Source organism: Nomascus leucogenys, chromosome 9 (assembly GCF_006542625.1).
Source record: "Nomascus leucogenys isolate Asia chromosome 9, Asia_NLE_v1, whole genome shotgun sequence".
NCBI lineage: Eukaryota > Metazoa > Chordata > Mammalia > Primates > Hylobatidae > Nomascus > Nomascus leucogenys.
The window spans coordinates 84,927,678-84,946,056 of NC_044389.1; the positions used below are offsets into that span (position 1 = coordinate 84,927,678).

At 37.7% G+C, this 18,379-nt stretch overlaps 1 protein-coding gene across 3 annotated transcripts in view; it reads left to right on the plus strand.

Annotated features, from left to right (window-relative positions):
* The window catches only part of NFKB1 (nuclear factor kappa B subunit 1), a 116,533-nt gene that overhangs the window by 72,134 nt on the left and 26,020 nt on the right, over positions 1–18,379 (plus strand). For all 3 annotated transcript variants that reach the window (XM_003257479.2, XM_012499514.2, XM_030819173.1), the window contains 5 exons: positions 3,776–3,939; positions 5,780–5,938; positions 7,433–7,537; positions 9,722–9,813; positions 11,502–11,640. In XM_003257479.2, coding sequence (XP_003257527.1) covers positions 3,776–3,939; positions 5,780–5,938; positions 7,433–7,537; positions 9,722–9,813; positions 11,502–11,640 — 659 coding nt within the window. The remainder of the gene's footprint in view (positions 1–3,775; positions 3,940–5,779; positions 5,939–7,432; positions 7,538–9,721; positions 9,814–11,501; positions 11,641–18,379) is intronic.

The following is an 18,379-nucleotide window of genomic DNA, read 5'->3' on the forward strand; positions in this document are numbered from 1 at the left end:
AAGGCCGAGGCGGGTGGATCACCTGAGGTCAGGAGTTCAAGACCAACCTGACCAACATGGAGAAACTCCATCTCTATTAAAAATACAAAATTAGCCAGGCATGGTGGTGCATGCCTGTAATCCCAGCTACTCAAGAGGCCGAGGCAGGAGAATCACTTGAACCTGGGAGGCAGAGGTTGCAGTGAGCCGAGATCGCGCCATTGCACTCCGGCCTGCGCAAAGAGAGAAACTCTGTCTCAAAAAAAAGAATTATAGGTTGACAGTATTATTCTTTCACATCCTTAAACTATGTTGTTCCACTGTCTTCTGACTTGCCTTCTTTCCAAGAAGTCACCTGTCAATCTAATCTTTGTTCTTCTGTACATAATTTTTTTTCTCTCTAGCAGCTTTTCAGATTTTCTCTTCCTCACTCATTTTAAGCAATTTGATTATATGGATATTAGCATAGTTTCCTTCATGTTTCTTGTGCTTGAGGTTCATTGAGATCCTTAGATCTCTGGGGTTATATATTTAGTACGTTTTAAAACTTTTTGGCCATTATTTTTTCAAATATTCTTTCTGTCCACTCCTCTTCATCTTCTTCTGGAACCCCAGTTGCACATATATTTGGCTATTTGAAATTGTCCCACAGCTCACTGATGATCTGTTTTTTTAAAAATCTTTTTTTTCTCTGTGTCATTTTGGATAGTTTTATTACTGTGTCTGCACGTTCACCAATATTTTTGTCTGTAGTGTCTAATATGTTCTTAATTCCATCTAGTGTATTTTTTCTTCTTAGACATTGTAGTTTTCAATTTCTGTAGATTTGGGGTCCTTTTTTCTCATTATCTGCCATATTACTCCTTAACATACCAATGCTTTATTCTTTTTCTGATCATATGGAATATATAATAGCTATTCAATGTACTTGTGTACAAATTCTGTCTTCTGGATCTATTTTTGATTAGTTTTTGTCCTAATTATGAATTATATTTTTCTATTTCTTTCCATGCCTGTTAGTCTTTTATTGGATGACAGGTATTTTGAATTTTGTATCATTGGGTCCTGGATTCCTTTTTTTTTTTTTTTTTGGTATGCTTTTAAATATGTTTGAGGATTGGGATGAAGTTAAATTTGGGAACAGTTTGATTCTTTCTAAACTTACTTTTAAGCTTTATCAGAGAGACCAGAGAAACCTTTACTCTAGGGTTAATTTGACATCATTACTAAGGCAGTACCTTTCCGAATTTTCAACCTGATGCTCCATGTATTACAAGATTTCTTGAACTATTCCAGCCCTGTATGTGTTACAATAATTTTTCTGCCTCCACCTCTATGGTGGTTCTTTTCCCAGCTTTGACGTATTTCCCTACACACAGCACTCAGCTGAAGACTCCAGTGGTCTCTGAGTGTATCTCCGTTTGCAGTTTCTTCCTCTCCGGTACTCTGCTTGTGAGTTTTAGCCTCCTTGGCTTCCTCCAGTATTTAACTGTGTCTCCTCAACCTCAGAGATTGCCAGGCTCTGTTGGGGTTCCTCCTTCCTGTGCTGCAGCCTGGGACTCTCCAGGCATTAAGCCAGAGTAATACAGGATTCACCTTATTTATTTCCCTTTTCTTAAAGATTACTGTTCTGTGCTGCCTGTTTTCTAGTGTCTAAAAACCATTTCTTCATGTATTTTAGATATTTAAGGTTCAATCCAGTCTGTTTTACTCTCGTTACCTGAAGCAGAAGACTTCTGTACTGTTTCATTTGTTAACCAGAGTAAATCCTTCATTACTCACATAATAAATTAATAAGGATGATGTTTTTCTCACAGGGACTAGATTAGGAATATACATGAAAAGCATATTATTGACAGTAAAGTGTAAGGTGCTACACAGATGTTTATCATTGCTATTACCAAGGAAATAACCCCGTTTTCCTGCAGTTAGGGAAGTTCTATATGGGAGTAGGGCTGAAAGGGCCAAAAGATGGAGGTATTGTTTCTGAAAAACTGCCTGTGCTTCTATGCATATAAGTATGTCATGTTGCATATTTTTCTGTGCTGTATTAATTCATGTATTCATTTATCAACAGATACTTATTAAACACTCATATGTCAGGCATTGTTCTGGGGACTAGAGATCTCTGCCTTCAAAGAGCTTGTTTTCTAGTGGTATATTTTCTGTTCTGTGTCTTAGCTATCCACTTTTTTCATCTGCCTGGACACATGACTTATTCTGTCTCTGGGCCTCTGGTATGAGTGCTCATTTCATTCTGCCTTATAACTCCTATTTTCTTCCCTGCTTTATCTGACCTTCCTACCTTAGCTTGTTCGTTCTTTCCTTCAATCCAGTTGTCATGAAATCTCTTTCTTTCCTCTGCTAATTTGTTTTCTTTGTTTCTGAGTAAAAGCCAGAGATCTGGCTCCCTGCTTACCTCTCGGAATTCTTTACTTACTTCTGACAACTTGCTCATTTCACTCCAGCTACATTGACCTCCTTGCCTTTGTTGTGTTTTGAAAACACCGGCATGGTCCTACTGCAGGAATTTTGCACTTACTGTTCCTTTTGCCACATTCATCATTCATATGTTCATGCCTTCCCCATCACTTCAAGTTTTTGCTCCGTTGTCATCTTTTTACTGAGTGTCCTTCCTGACCTCTCCCTACTTTAAAATGTTATGCTTTCTTCTACTACCTCTCCTGTTCCTCATTCCTACCTTATTTTTCTGGATAACACTTATTGCCTTCTAAATTGTATTGTATAATTTACTTGTTTCTTCTCCATTGTCATACTAGCATATAAATTCAGTGAAGGTAGAAATTCTTTTACTGCTGACAAAAGCATCTAGGACATTTCCTGGCGCTGATAAGGATCTGCATAAATATTTGTTGAGTGAATGAATCTCCTTGGTAAAGTCCTTTTTTGTTTGCCTGTTATATTTATTGAACAGACTTCTTTGTTTCATGTACTTTAATTTCAAAAGTGAATGGCTGGAACATTTTATATATTTTCTTATAAATCATTTTCATTGATTTTTAAGCTTATCACATATTTTGTTTTATAAATATGTAGCCTTCGTGAGATATAAGATTCTCCATCCCTGTTTACATGTATACTTAGATGACAACTCTGATGGTCATAAATAATTCCAACCTTATAGATAACTCAGGAGAAGATGAGATTATAGATAGACTTTAAATCCCATTCAGAAACCCAAGGACGATTCAAAAGGAAAATAATCATTCCCAAATATAATACTTCTCTTATTCTTAAGAAGTGTTAGTATTATATTTTTAATTTTTAATTTTTAATACAGCTCCCATAGAAAATACTTTAAAATGAACCCAGTAAGACTTCCTCATTAAGACATATAGACACATATGCTCCCACTCCCTTAATCAAATTTGGAAGTCAAATAAGCTCTGAAAACCAAAACATTCTTCCAAGTTTATCGCAGACTCATTTGGTAGTAAAAACCAATCTGACCTGATGTGTAGCTGTTTATAGTCTTTATCTTTCCATTTGGTGAGTCCAATTATATATTTCACTGCGGAAATACTAACGTGTTTGACCACATTGTGTGCCCCAGACCTGCTTAGAGTATTATGTAATATGCAGTATATGCCATATATTGCCTTTTTAACATCAAAAATACCCTAAATTCTGAAATGCATCTAGCCCCAAGAGATTTGTATAAAACATTGAGGGCCTGTGTATTTTTTTTAAATTTACAAGTGAAGCCAGATTCCCTAGACATTAAGTGCCTAACTTTTGGTTGTTGTTGCTGCTGCTGTTACTATTTTTTCTCCAGCTTCGCAAACCTGGGTATACTTCATGTGACAAAGAAAAAAGTATTTGAAACACTGGAAGCACGAATGACAGAGGCGTGTATAAGGGGCTATAATCCTGGACTCTTGGTGCACCCTGACCTTGCCTATTTGCAAGCAGAAGGTGGAGGGGACCGGCAGCTGGGAGGTAAGCATCATTTTCCTGGCCTTGCTTCTCCAAGGGGTCCAGGCTTTGGTTTTCATCTGTATGAATTATATGTTCATCTGCATCCCTTCCAGTCTCCTACCCCACACTGCTGTCACCTTTTCGCTGCCCAGAAACCTTTGATGGCATCCTGCTACTTCTAGGATAAAAACTATAGCTCCAGAGCCTGTTATACAAAGCCCTCCTTCTCTGGCCCCAGCAACTTTCAGCCTCATCTCCAGACCACCTTGCATCCTCCTCTCGCCATCTCTGCTCTCTGAATAACTGAGGCATATTTATACCTTTATATGTGTCTTCGTCTACCAAAAACACCCCACCGTTTCCATTTCACCCTCTCGAAAACCAATGCAGAAATCAAGACTTTGTCCAAAGAACGCCTCTGTTTTACCTTCCCCAACTCACCTTATTATAAGGCATTTTTCTTTCTTTGGGCTCTGCAGACACATTATAAACTATTATCTTTATCATAAAAATTGTATGATTTTCCATTTTCTTGCCTTTTCTCAAATTTTTTTTTCAACCCCATTCCCTGTCCCACCACATGCCCCATTTCTACTTTTGTATTTTGTCCTTTACTCTGGCCATCCAGTCACCATCTCATACTCACGTGATTCAAAACCGATTACCAGTTTTCAACTAAATATACTCCATCTTCTGATACCCAGACTCAAAACCTTCCCATTTCTCTGACTCCCTCTCCTCGCCTGTGCTGCGAGGCTGTGGTGCAGCCATTCCGTGCTCTCTGGCATTCCACACTATATTCCATTTTCATTGTTCCACTTATGGTAGTCTTCTCCCTGGTCTCTGTCCCTCCCCACTTCTAATCAAGTTTACATCTTGTAGCCAGATAGATATTACTGAATTTCTGTATCTTGTTGCTGCTCGGTGTCTCCGTTTTGCCTACAAAATCCAAATTCTGTAAGTTGGGTTTTTGGATCTCCCAAGAGCTGGCCCCAGGCTGCATTTCCAATCTGTTTCCCATTTTGCCCCTTCAGGTCAAACTCTACTACTTAGTAGGAGCACCATGATTTCTCACGTCCCTGCCTTGGCACATTCTTTCTGTTTTTGCTCTCTCCTCTTCCTGGAATGCCTTTATCCACTCTCTTGTATGAATGTGTTCAAATTCTGCCACCTTTTTGATATTGAGAGCAAATGCCTCTTCTGCTCCAAAGCCCTCTCAACTCTCTCCTCCTTTGAAATCCCACATCACTTCATTTGTAACTCTCTTGCAGTACTTGTCTCTTGAATCACTACCTTTTATGATATTATAGCTTAATTATGACTGTATCCGTCAGCGTGAAAACTCCAGCAGGAGGGAAGGAACCAGATGTCACTGAGTCATTCAGTTCCTTCAGAAGTTGTTTTTGAGTACCTACTATGTGCTAGGCTGTCTGCTCGGCACTGTGGAATGAGCTCAATCCCTGTGCCCAAACAGATTTTGGAATAATTTGCACACTTCTCAATACAGCTGGTGACTAGTAGGGTTATTCAATTCCATTCCATCACATCCTGTGTGCCTTTAACTCTTATTGTAGGGAGGAAAGGGAAAGGTGGGGGGAGGACAGGAGAGGAGGGAGGCGATCTGATACACGGAAGAGAGTTTTTACTGTAATCTGGAGAAAATGCAGGTCTTCTTTGATGCCTTTCATATTGGATGACATAAATGAGACTGTTTTTAACATTTTATTAGCAATATGAAGAGTTTCAAAAGAGGAAAATGGATTTTTATTGTAAGTTTACATTATTTGGGCTTTATAAAAGCATGGTCTTTTAAATGTTCACACTTCCCTGGGCATGAATGGACTGTGCTGTATGGCCCTAGATCGGGAAAAAGAGCTAATCCGCCAAGCAGCTCTGCAGCAGACCAAGGAGATGGACCTCAGCGTGGTGCGGCTCATGTTTACAGCTTTTCTTCCGGATAGCACTGGCAGCTTCACAAGGCGCCTGGAACCCGTGGTATCAGACGCCATCTATGACAGTAGTGAGTACTTCACTTCCAACAGGGGGCACACCAAGAATAGACTTCCAGCCCTGCCCTGCCATTTACTTGCTAGCTGAGTCCTGGGGAAGGTAACTCAATCACTTTAAGCCTCAGCTTTATCATCTGTAAAATGTGAATAGGAAAATCTAGCTTGAAAGGTTGATGTCCAGGTTAAATGAGATATTTTAAGAGGGGCTCAATACATGTAATTCTTTTTCCTTTGATGTACATTTTTTAGTCTTTTACATGAAATGTCACATCTCATCTTATTTATGAATGTCTTGCTATAAAGATATATGGTTGATACTTTTAGAAGGGAGAATAATCCCAATTTTCTTTGGTGGTGGAGGGGCTCTGGAAAGAAGTTAATAAAAGACAACTATTATTCTTACCCATTTTCTTTCCCATATGTTACTAGCTTTATCAAGAGAGAAACTTGAAGTTAAATGAATGAGTAGCATAGATAGCATGTGACTTCAAAATCCTATTTCAAGCCGGGTTTGGCATCATGCCCTGTAGTCTCACCTACTTGGGAGGCTGAGGTGGGAGGATATAGAGTTTCAGCCCAGCATGAGCAACATAGTGAGACCCCACCTCAAAAAAAAAAAAAAAAAAAATATATATATATATATATATAAAAATTTATAGTTCCTAGGACTTTTAAGAGTTTTACAGTAATCTTCAGCATTTACCATGCAACTTTCTTGTTTGATTATGCATAGGATTGATTAGACAGATATTTCCAAAAAGCCTGCAAGCATAGTACTCAGACTCATTGAAAGTTTATAGAATTTGGCCTGTGTGGCAAACTCCATGCTCCAAGTACAACAACTAACTGAATTCTCTAATTTAAACAAGTTTGAAGGGAAGTGAAAGGTTATAAAATGATACAGACTCATACCACAGAATCACCTTAAAATGCAGCTGTTGGAGAAAAAAAAAGGAAGCTTTATGCTATTACCACAAGAAAGTTTTGCCTCTTCACCACACAGAATCCTAATTTAGTTTGGGAAAAAGAAACATAACATCCCCATTTTCCTTACCTGTAAAATAAAAGGTAGTAAGTAGTTTAAGAAAACTGTACTTTTCCTAAAGTTTTTAGGACTCTTGTAAGTTATGATAATAGCAGAATCATAGAAATAAATTTGGAATTGAAGTCTTGACCTCATTGAAAACCCAGAAATCAACTAGCTTGGTACTTCCCAATACATCAGAAAAGCTCTTTCTCTTTTTCTATCAGTCTCTCTGTGTTAGAGGGAGAAACAAATACCTATTCCTTTCTACCTCATTTGTTTTGGTGATCATAAATGACCCATGCCCAAGAAGTGTTCCGAGAACTTCAGAAGCCATTCTTGTTTTATTTACTTTGTTAGTGAAAGCATGTATTTAAGCTTTGTTTTGGTCGTGTGTGCTAAGGGGAGGGTCCTACCTAAAGGACTGTCTTGTTGAGCTGAGGATTAATCATATTATTTGTTGTTTTTCCCCTGTGAACAGAAGCCCCCAATGCATCCAACTTGAAAATTGTAAGAATGGACAGGACAGCTGGATGTGTGACTGGAGGGGAGGAAATTTATCTTCTCTGTGACAAAGTTCAGAAAGGTAAATACATTCTCTGATCTCTGATCTCAAGAGGTGAATTACAATTCTGAGTGTGTCTGTGAGTCACATTTCAGCAATGGACAAGAAACGTCCCTCTGCTGCCATAGAAAGTCTTAAAAAGCATTTACCTTTTACCTCTTCCAAATGTAAATTGTCTGTGTTATTTTTTCCTAAGTCGACTAATTCACTTTTAGATTTCCCACGGAAGTAAAAAGAAATAAAATCGTGATAATTATAATCAGTGACTTTCAGTATCTTTATACATTAAAATTAGTATCTGTACTTTGTTAAACAAAAATAAATAATAGCCCATTCTTGACACACATACAAACACACACACAGAATAAATAATGTTTTACATAGTATTAAATTGTTTTTATTTATTTTGCAATGCTTTGATATAACACTGAGAGAACTTCTCTGAACACTTCCACAGATGCGATGTTAACTAAGAAAAGGAAAGAAAACAGGGAATACAGGGAAATTCTCAGAGCACTTTTCTCTCACAATTTTCCCTTTGTGGAAAAGTTCTTGGCATTTATCTTTCATTAGATAAATTACAACATTGATAGATTAGTAAAAGCTGAGGAAAATGTGTTATTTTCTCAAACTGCATTCTTTCTTTTTTTAAATAAAATGATAGTTGGAAAGTGTAGTATAATAAATATCTATTTACTACAGGGTGAGCATTTTCAAAGTAAGCAGATACCTAACTGAAAATATAAATAAGTAAAATAAATCAATAAAAGACATGGCTTTTAAAAAAATTACCATGTGACATTAAATGCCCTGAGGTATATAGTCAGAAAAAAATGAGATCAGATTTTAAAGTAAACACATATATACTTATCCAAAAAAATTTACAGGCCAGGCATGGTAACTCATGCCTGTAATCCCAGCACTTTGGAAGGCTGAGGTGGGAGGATTGCTTGAACCCAGGAGTTTGAGGCTGTAGTGAGCTATTATCATGCTTCTGTACTCCAGCCTAGATGACAGAGCGAGACCCTGTCTCAAAAAAAAGAAGTTGACACTTTCTCTGCCTACACTAGTGTCAGCTTTCTTCCAATCCACTCTGTCCAAGTAATACTCATTTCCAGATTCCCGGGTGTACATACTGTGAGTAAACACAATCTGAGTACCTTTATTTGTAAATGAGATCCTTAGTCATCATCATTACATTGGAATGGCTTAGTAAGAAACGTCTTGTACTTGGCTTAAAGAATCTCAATAACTAGGTCCAGTGTAGTCCTGCCTGAAGGCAAAGGAGATTTTAAGATGTTTTATCCATTCCTAGTATTTCTAAAATTCTACTTACATAGAAATAAAAACTTTGTTTCATAAGACAATAGTGTGGCCCTTTCTATGAAATGGAAAGTGAAGCCAGGAAGATGCCAACCTAAGTTATATTGTCACATTTCTGTAGAAGTAAATAGAGTCCATGACTAGAGTGTGCAATTTAAGCATTGCATTTTAATTAGAAGGGACCTGATCATTATAGTATTTTGACCAATTACTCAATATGAACTAAGAGACTATTATAGTGAGACAGTTTAATAGTGTGTTAAGAGCCTGGACTCTGAAATTATACTGTCTCTGTTCAAATCCTCGTTCCTCCAAGTACTAGCTGTTCAGCCTTGGATAAGTACTTAACCTGTTTGGACCCCAGTTTCTGTTTTGCAAAGTGAGGATAATAATAGTACCCATCTACATCACAAGGTTGTGGTGAGGATGAAATCAGTTAATATGTGTATATATGAAGCACTTAGAATAGCATCTACCATACATTAATAGTAGAACTTATATAAGTTAATTATTTTTATGTACATCTATATATTGAATTGCATTGCCTCGTTGGATTCTAATATTCTTCCACCATCGTTCATGTTTCTCAGGATTGGCTTAAGGATAGAGAAGCAGTAAGGTCAAAGATTAAAAGAAAATTCAGGTTAACTAGGTAAATCCAGTATTCTGTCATTGTGAATGAAACTTGGGGCGCATTACTGTGGTAAATAATGAAAAAAGTCAATAATTTGTGAAGATTTTAGAAGACTTAACATTTTGATCTTGTTTTTTAAAAGTGTAAATAGATAGTAGGTAGAATATTAAACCAGTTTTATTTTTCAGCATGTTTATAAATATTATTACACTATGTGAAATTACAGACTTCAATGTGATTGTTTGCAGATGACATCCAGATTCGATTTTATGAAGAGGAGGAAAATGGTGGAGTCTGGGAAGGATTTGGGGATTTTTCCCCCACAGATGTTCATAGACAAGTAAGTGATTCATTATTATTATTATTATTAATCCTTATTATTTTTAGAGATGGGATCTCACTCTGACACCCAGGCTGGAGTGCAGTGGTACAATCACAGCTCACTGTATCCCCCAACTCTTGAGCTCGAGGGATCCTCCTGTCTCAACCTACCAGATATCTGGGACTACAGGCATGCTATCATGCCCAGCTAGTTTTTTCATTTTTATTTTTTTTTGTAGAGATGATGTCTTGCCATCTTGCTCAGGCTCGTCTTGAACTCCTGGACTTAAGCAATTATCCTAGGTTGGCCTCCCAAAATGCTGGGATTATAGGCATGATCCATATTATTATCATCACTTTACACTTTCTGCCTTATTGAAATTTAGTACTTAGCTTCCATCTATAAAAAGGAAAAATCATAAATATTTAACTTCCATAAAACAGTACTATTTTTAAGACTCATGCAGGTCATCCAAAAAAGTTACCTACTGTAGAGTTATGGGCAAGGTTCTGTTAGATCGTTTGCTCTGAGATGTTGGCAAGATATTTAATTGCTGCCTAATCCCCTAACCCATAAGACAGTGCCCCACAGGTCCTTTAATGAAAATGTTTTTAAGTGTTCTACCAAAGTAATTATGATGAGACCTATTTTATGATAACACCTAATTATGATAACACCTTAAAAGGGTGTTCTAGGAGTCATCTTCTAATTGAAGCTGATGTTGTCCTGTTAAATGAAGATTTCCCAATGGCAACTGATTAAATGACTAACAGATGATAATGCTGAGCCCCCATCTTAATGATTATTCTCCTATTTACAAGTAATCGAAGAGTGTTATGTTAACAAAAAATTGGAAACAATCCAAGTATTTATCAGTAAGTGGCCAGTTAATTTATGGTCTATCCTTTTGATGAAATATTATGTAGTTATTCAAAAGAATGAGTACTCTGTGAACTAATATAGAAAGATCTCAATTATACAGTGTTAAAATATTTTAAAAGATGGGTGTAGAACAAAATGTGTGTAGAAATGATTCTATGTTCATGCATAAAGAAATTCTGGAAGGATACCTAAGAAATTAATAACAGTATTTACCACCGGCTGGTATACTGTAGGAACTGCATGGATGGGGAACAAGAATGTCAAAGAGAATACCGTTGTATGCCCTTTTATATTTTACAAGATTTTTATCCCTGTGAATATATTACATAGTCAAAAAATCAAACTGAAAAATGCTGAAATCCATAACATACCACCAAGAACTAATGTGTTATGATGCCAATGTAAGCAATGTTTAGTTTCTTCTCTCATCACTGGCCTGTAGCCATCTCTCTCTTTCCATACCCAGTCTTTCTGATGTTGCTATAAATAATCTTGGAGGCTTTTAAGGCTGCTTTGGAAAAGAAAGTGTATGCAGTGAATTTTATAAGCATGATATTTACAACTAGAAGACATTTTAAATAGACAAATGAAATAATAAAGCTTCATAGCACAGCGTTGTATTTTGATTTTACAGTAGCAATTTCATAAAAATGTATCGGTATAGAATTCTGAGTTTGGAACTTTCTCCAGGACACGGTGTTTTTTAGTACACTGTGTCTAAACATTGGGTATAAAGAAAAGCATAAGGAATGTGTTTAATGAGTAGCATTACTGCAAAAAAAAATGTAGTCCTACACCAACATGTGGTTCTTCGTATCCTGCAGTTTGCCATTGTCTTCAAAACTCCAAAGTATAAAGATGTTAATATTACAAAACCAGCCTCTGTGTTTGTCCAGCTTCGGAGGAAATCTGACTTGGAAACTAGTGAACCAAAACCTTTCCTCTACTATCCTGAAATCAAAGGTAAGTCAGTTGTTTAAAATCTTATGGTCATATTTTATTTTATTTTTTGTTTTTTTTTTTTTTTTTGAGACAGAGTCTGACTCTGTTGCCCAGGCTGGAGTGCAATGGTGCAATCATAGCTCACTGCAACTTCGAACTCCTGGCCTCAAACAGTCCTCCTGCCCCAGCATCTCAAATAGCTGGTACTACAGGTGTGCGCCACCATGCCAGGCTAATTTTTTTTTTTTTTTTACTTTTAATAGAAATGAGGACTTCCTACGTTGTCCAGGCTGGCCTTAAACTCCTGGCCTTAAGCAGTCCTCCGGCCTTGGCCTCCCAAAGTGCTGGGATTATAGGCTTGAGCTGCCATGTCTTGCCATTGTGCTTGTTCTGAGAAGAGGACAAGCTAATTAGAAAAGATGAGTTAGTCACCTTCTTTGAACAGCTTTCTACTAACAGGTCCCTGGATCTATGGTGCTTATTTTTAGAGGAGACAGTAGTATATTATTTTGAGGTCATGGAATTAGTCCAGCTTTTTAAAATAATGTTATTTTCACCAAGCTTGTATGAGATTTAGACATTGAGAATTTGTCTTTGAATTTGAAACTCTAACATTTATTGACTAACTCAGAGTTCAAGCAGCTGAGATGAAAAAATCAGGCTTGCTATTTAGGAGAATCAGCCAGTTAGTCAACCAGCCTCAGGCAGTGGAACAGAAAACTTTGCCAACATGCACTGCAAAACTATGAAAATGAGTAAGGCATCATTCTTTCTCTCACAAAAGGTGATTTAAGAAAGGGCACTCATAGTTTTCTTAAATAGTTATAATGTAAATTATGATTTTAATAAGTACCAAAAGTGAAGCATCCATAAAAATATATGAGAATGTTGAAGAGAGAGCCCTTGGTCTCTTTATTCTAAAGCAGCCTCCAAAAAGAAGGCTTCATCAAGGAGATATCATTTGGCCCTCAGCATTTGGGGTATATTTCAGCAGTTGGGTGTTAAACGGAGAAGGAGAGGGTTCTCTAGGCTTAAGTTACTTGAGGAGCTTAAAGAGAGAGGTAAACACAGTTAGCGTTTATGCAGAGGGAAACAAGTGTTCTGAGCACTCGGATGGACATGAAGGCCAATGTAGGTAAGGAAGGCCAGGGCCAGGCTAAAGAGGGCTGTGAGTGGCAGCTTAAGAATTTTGCATTAATTCTGGAGAGGGATAGCCAGGCCTGCCTAGGTTTGAAATGATGGCTCTGACTTCCTTATGTCACCACTAAGGGTACCATTTAGGAGGCAGATGATGAGTCAGAAGAGTAATGCAAGAATCCAAGTGAGAAACGGTACAGTTAGTAAAGGTCCTAGTGCCAGGAATGAAAGGAGATGGTGGACTCAAGAGAGAGTGCAGTGATACTGTGTTACAGTGATACTGTCAAGAGGGCCTAGAGGTCGGAGGTGTAGGAGAGACGGGGAGTCATAGATGGGTCTAAGACTCCCTGACCAGGAAGCTTGTGATGTGGTTGACTTGATGAAAGGAACAAGGGAGCAAAAGTAGATTTTGGGTGGGAAAAGAGGGAGCTCAGAGTAAAACATGTTATATTTTGGGTCCCTGTGGGAAAGTCAAGTTAAGTTCTTAGTAGGCAGATCAAAAGGCAGAACTGGAACTCAAGAGAGGACAGGATGAGAAATTTAGCATTAGAATCATCTCAAAACGAGATATAACAGGCACCAACTGAGTCATCATTCAAAGGTATTTCTTAAACTAGAGTCCACTGACCCCCAAAGAGTCTGTGGATAGAAATGTACTTTAATATCATCAGCTTCTTTTGTAATCCTGTTTCGTATTTTACATAGTGAAAACCATGATTCTGAGAAGAGATCCATAGAGTTCACCAGACTGCAGAAGGGGCTGTGGCACAAACAGAATTAGAAACCCCTCAGTTGGAGGGAAGTGAGACTGGGAAGGGTGGTCAGTAAAATGATTGCCACGGGGTACCCAGATCCTTGCTGAGGTTGGAAACCACAAAGGTGCAGCAGCAACAAGCCACATGGGTGGGTGTTGGCTCCTGTGAGAGCAAGATGTGATAGGTAATCTTTGAAGAAGGCTTTCCTTTCCTAGAATTCGTGCTGCCACAAGAGCGTTTAGAAAACGGTTCTGCAAGTTCTTGTTTTTTTTCTGAGGTTGTGGCCTCTCCATTGTTTGGTCAGATTTGTAGTGCACTCTATATCCTGGTGGTTTGAAAACACAGTCAGCACAATAACTTTTCTTTCTTCACATGAGATTTCATACAAAATCCCAGCGTATGGACATGGTAGGCTTTGGTTAAAATAGGGGTGAACGGCCCTGCTAGCTCGGCCTTCCGAGAGGCTGTCCCACCTCTCCTTACTTCCCTGTCAGGAGCTGCCGGAGGTCTTTTGAATGCTTCTGCCTACACAAAACGATGTGAAAATCACTGCTTTAATTTAAACACCGTTCTTTAAAAGTAGACACAGAAGAAAAATATGCATAATTTTTTTAGACTTTCTGAGGAAAAAAGTAGATTTCTTCTCCAGAAATATGTCTTCAAATAATGTCAGTTTTTGCTAACACAGAGAATCATGAAGAAAGAAAACCCAGGTTACCTGTATGTGTATGAACCTAGAAACATTCAAAGCTCAGCCTGGTATCTAAGCTGCCTGTCTCCCTTTCCCAGTGGTATCTATGCCTCAGAAAAGTATGTTATAGTGGGGGCATGTTCAGGTGATTACTTTAATGCTTCATTATCATAGTAGGAACTATCCAATGCAGGGATTAGAGAATGGGGTCACCTGAAAGTTCAAAATTGCACCTGTATGCTTCATGCACCTACCTTCCAGGCTGTCATTGATTAAGAGCTTCATACAATACAAAGTATAAGAACTGTCTGGGGAAATACTTACCCACTGAGCTCTGAAGGAAAGAATGGACAACGTATATATATATAAGGACAACAAATTACTTTATTCTATAGAAACCTTCTGGATTATAAAAACTCAAGATAATAGGACCAAGGAGAAATAATCTGACCAGGCATTGTAACTGGTCAGAAAAGTAGTAGGCCATTTAGCATTAGAGTAAGTAAATAGAAATGGATCCAAACTGTACAACCCAGGGAAACATTGTATACATTTCTCAGAAGTCATTGAACACACTTTCCCTTACCCCCAGTCTCTATAGTCATTGCCTATCTCATTGCCTAATTTTATATTCTTCATTATTTTTATCGATATGTAAACCTGTCTTATCTATTTATTTATGGGTCTATTGTCTTCCTACCACCCTGAGTACAAAGAATCTTCTTTAGGTCATAGACCATCTAGAACAGTATAGGTTGCATAGAAAATGCTCATTAAATATCTGTTGACTGACTTATTGATTGACCAGCCAAGCTGCCATCCTCATCTATAAGGCTAGTAATATGTTGGGTATCATCAGGTAAGACATTATACATAAATATAAAACATTATACAGAACCAGCCCTGAGCTCTGCATCCTCTATGGTCATCAACATTGTACTTCACAAAAAATTCTTGGAGATGGTTGGGTCCAGGGGAGACAATTAAAATAATCAAGAGAAGGATGATTGGCAGAGGAGGAAGATAGTTGAGGAACTGCTGTACAAAAGCAAAAAAAAAAAAAAAAAAAAAAAAAAGACCATAATGATTTTTCAGTCTGAAAGATGGAGATTAGGGATAAATAATCTTTAAATTATGAAAGGTATGGCCAAGATAAATGCAGGCACCTTTACTGGTAAACTAAAACCTGAAAAGTGAGAATGAGGTACTTTTAAGGCACATGCACAGGAATAGGTAGCAAACACTAGGAGATTATCCATATTTGTGAATTTAACTGTTATCTAAAGTCATCAACTGTTATGTAAAGTCATTGATTATTAAAGTCACTGGTTATTATTATACAAAGCTATTTTGGAGTGTTTTCAAAAGAATGACAGCCTAACATAATGAAAACATCACTGCACTTTGAGACTGATCTTGACTCCATTCTGACCTCAGATAAGTCACCTAACCCCTCCTAGCTTCAGTTTCCTCTCCTGCAAAAGGAGAACTTGTAGTAAGTGGCTGCTTCAGTTCCTTCTAAAATAGATTGATGTTTCATAGTACATCCCATGGTGCCATTGTCAAAAGCAGACCACAAGGATAAATGATCCCTTGAATACGGGGTGTGAAAGTCTCCATATTCAATTCTGTGGAGATTCAAACAGCAGGTTCTTTTATAAAGCTTATGTGGAATGTTCTGTATCAGTTTCTTGTCGTTGGAATCTTACTGGCTGTGTTATAATTAATATTTTGCCCTTAAAATTCCCATTCTACAGTGAAATACAGCCAATAAATATCTCTCTGCTTTAAAAGGTAAAATGAATACATAGAAAATACTAACTAGTCTCTTTGCTTGAATCCATGTCAATAGATAACATTTATTTCTGAAGATAAATAAGTTGCCTGCTTCCCTCTTGTGTTTCATATGTCTGCAGTGAACAGTAATGAGTATAGCTGTAAATTAGTTATGATATAACTGATGGGGAAATTATAAATCTGAACCTAAAAAATATTTGATAAGGAAGTCAAAGTTTCTCCACTTCAAGGACATCCCCTTCTAGTGGAAGCATATTTTTCTCAAAATTTGGCAACCTTGGGTTTTTTTTTTTCCTAGGAAGTCTGGAGATGCTCAGCTTTTAAACAACTATTAAAGTGTACTTTGTTACCCTACTTTCCCCTGCTTCATCTTTCAACTGCAGTTAGATGATCATGAGATAATCAGTAAACAGAGACCTTCTATGTAGCCCTAAGATGACTGAAACAACCACAGCATTAGAAATAATCGAAGCTCTTTCTGAATGTAAGCATGACAAAACTGACATTGAAGAATCAGAAACAGAATAATTGTTAAGGGTTCAGCTGCTGATCAAAAAAAAGAATACCTCATTGACTTTACTTAATTTGAAAAAAATGAAATAAAACTTCCTTAACTTCTCCAGCCCAAAAAAAGAGAAGAAAGATATATGATAGAAAAAGAAGAGAAAGAAAAGGAAACAGAAAGGAGAAACAAGAACACAGTAACACCACATAGGCAGTAACGGAACTCGAAAGGGCATTGGGGCTGGTGAGAAGCACAGATAGTGAGAAACAGAAAGATGAAAACAAAACAAACAAAAAGAAAAGCAATCAGAAGTCTCAGAGGGCATCACTGTATTGTAGTCAAATAGTGATCATAGACTTTTAGCCCCCATATCTCATCAGTCACCAGAGGTTACAGATCCCTTGGTTACTGTTTTTCTGGCATCCACCCCATTTTTATTATCCTGGTGACCACTAAGGAATGGGCCTCCATCACTTATGTCTGCACTGTCTCTGCCTCTCACTTTGACTCTTTAGTATGTCCCACACACAAGTAAAAGATGAACTTCCTAAAATACCATCCTCTACACATTATTCCCCTGTTCAAAAACATTCAGCAGCTTTCTTGCCTGTAAGTTCATTCTCCGGGTGCTCTGCAGTGTTGTGCCAAACGCGTCCATTTCTCAAGAATTCCTTATACAGTCATACCTTGTTTCATTATACTTTGCAGATACTGTGATTTTTACAAATTGAAGGTTTGTGGCAATAGTGTCAAGAAAGTCTGTTGGTGCCATTTTTCCCACAGCTTGTACTCACTTTATGTCTCTGTGTCACATTTTGGTAGTTCTCTCAATATTCGAAACTTTTCTATGATTATTATATCTGTTATGGTGATCTGTGAACAGTGATCTTTGACGTTTTGGGGTACCACAAACAGTGTCCATGTAAGATGACAAACTTAATCGATAAATGTTGTGTGTGTTCTGACTGCTCTACTGACTGGCAATTCCTCCATCTCTCTCCCTCTCCTCAGGCTTCTCTATTCCCTATCACACAACCATATGGAAATTAGGGCAATTAATAACCTTACAGTGGCCTCCAAGTGTTCAAGTGAAAGGAAAAGTCACACCTCTCACTTGAAATCAAAAGCCAAAAATGATTAAGCTTAGTGAGGAAGGCATGTCAAAAGCTGAGATAAGCCCAAAGCTAGGCCTCTTGTGCCAGTTAGCCAAGAATGCAAAAGAACATTTCTTGAAGGAAATTAAAAGTGCTACTCTAGTGAACCCACAAATGATAAGAAAGCACAACAGCCTTATTACTGATATGAAGAAGGTTTTAGTGGTCTGAGTAGAAGATCAAACCAGCCACAACATTCCCTTTTACCAAAGCCTAATCCAGAGAAAGGCCTTAACTCTCTTCAATTCTATGATGGCTTAGAGAGGTGAGGAGGCTGCAGAAAAAAAGTTGGAAGCTAGCAGAGGTTGGTTCATGAGGTTTGAAAAAGAAGCCATCTTGATAACGTTAAAGTGCAAGGTGAAGCAACAAATGCTAACAGAGAAGCTGCAGCAAGTTATCCAGGAGATCTAGTTCAGAAAATCGATGAAGGTGGCCACACCAAACAGATTTTCAGTGTACAAGAAACAACCTTCCATTGGAAGAAGATGCCATCTAGGACTTTCATAACTAGAGAGAAGATGTAAAAATGCCTGGCTTCAAAGCTTTTAAAAACAGGCTCACTCTCAGGAGGTTGAGGTGGGAGGATCACTTGAACACAAAAGGTCGAGGCTGCAGTGAGCTATGATTGCACCACTGCACTCCAGCCTGGGCAACAGAGTGAGACCCTGTCTCAAAAAAAAAAAAAAAAAAAAAAAAAAAAAAGGCTGACTTTCTCATTAGG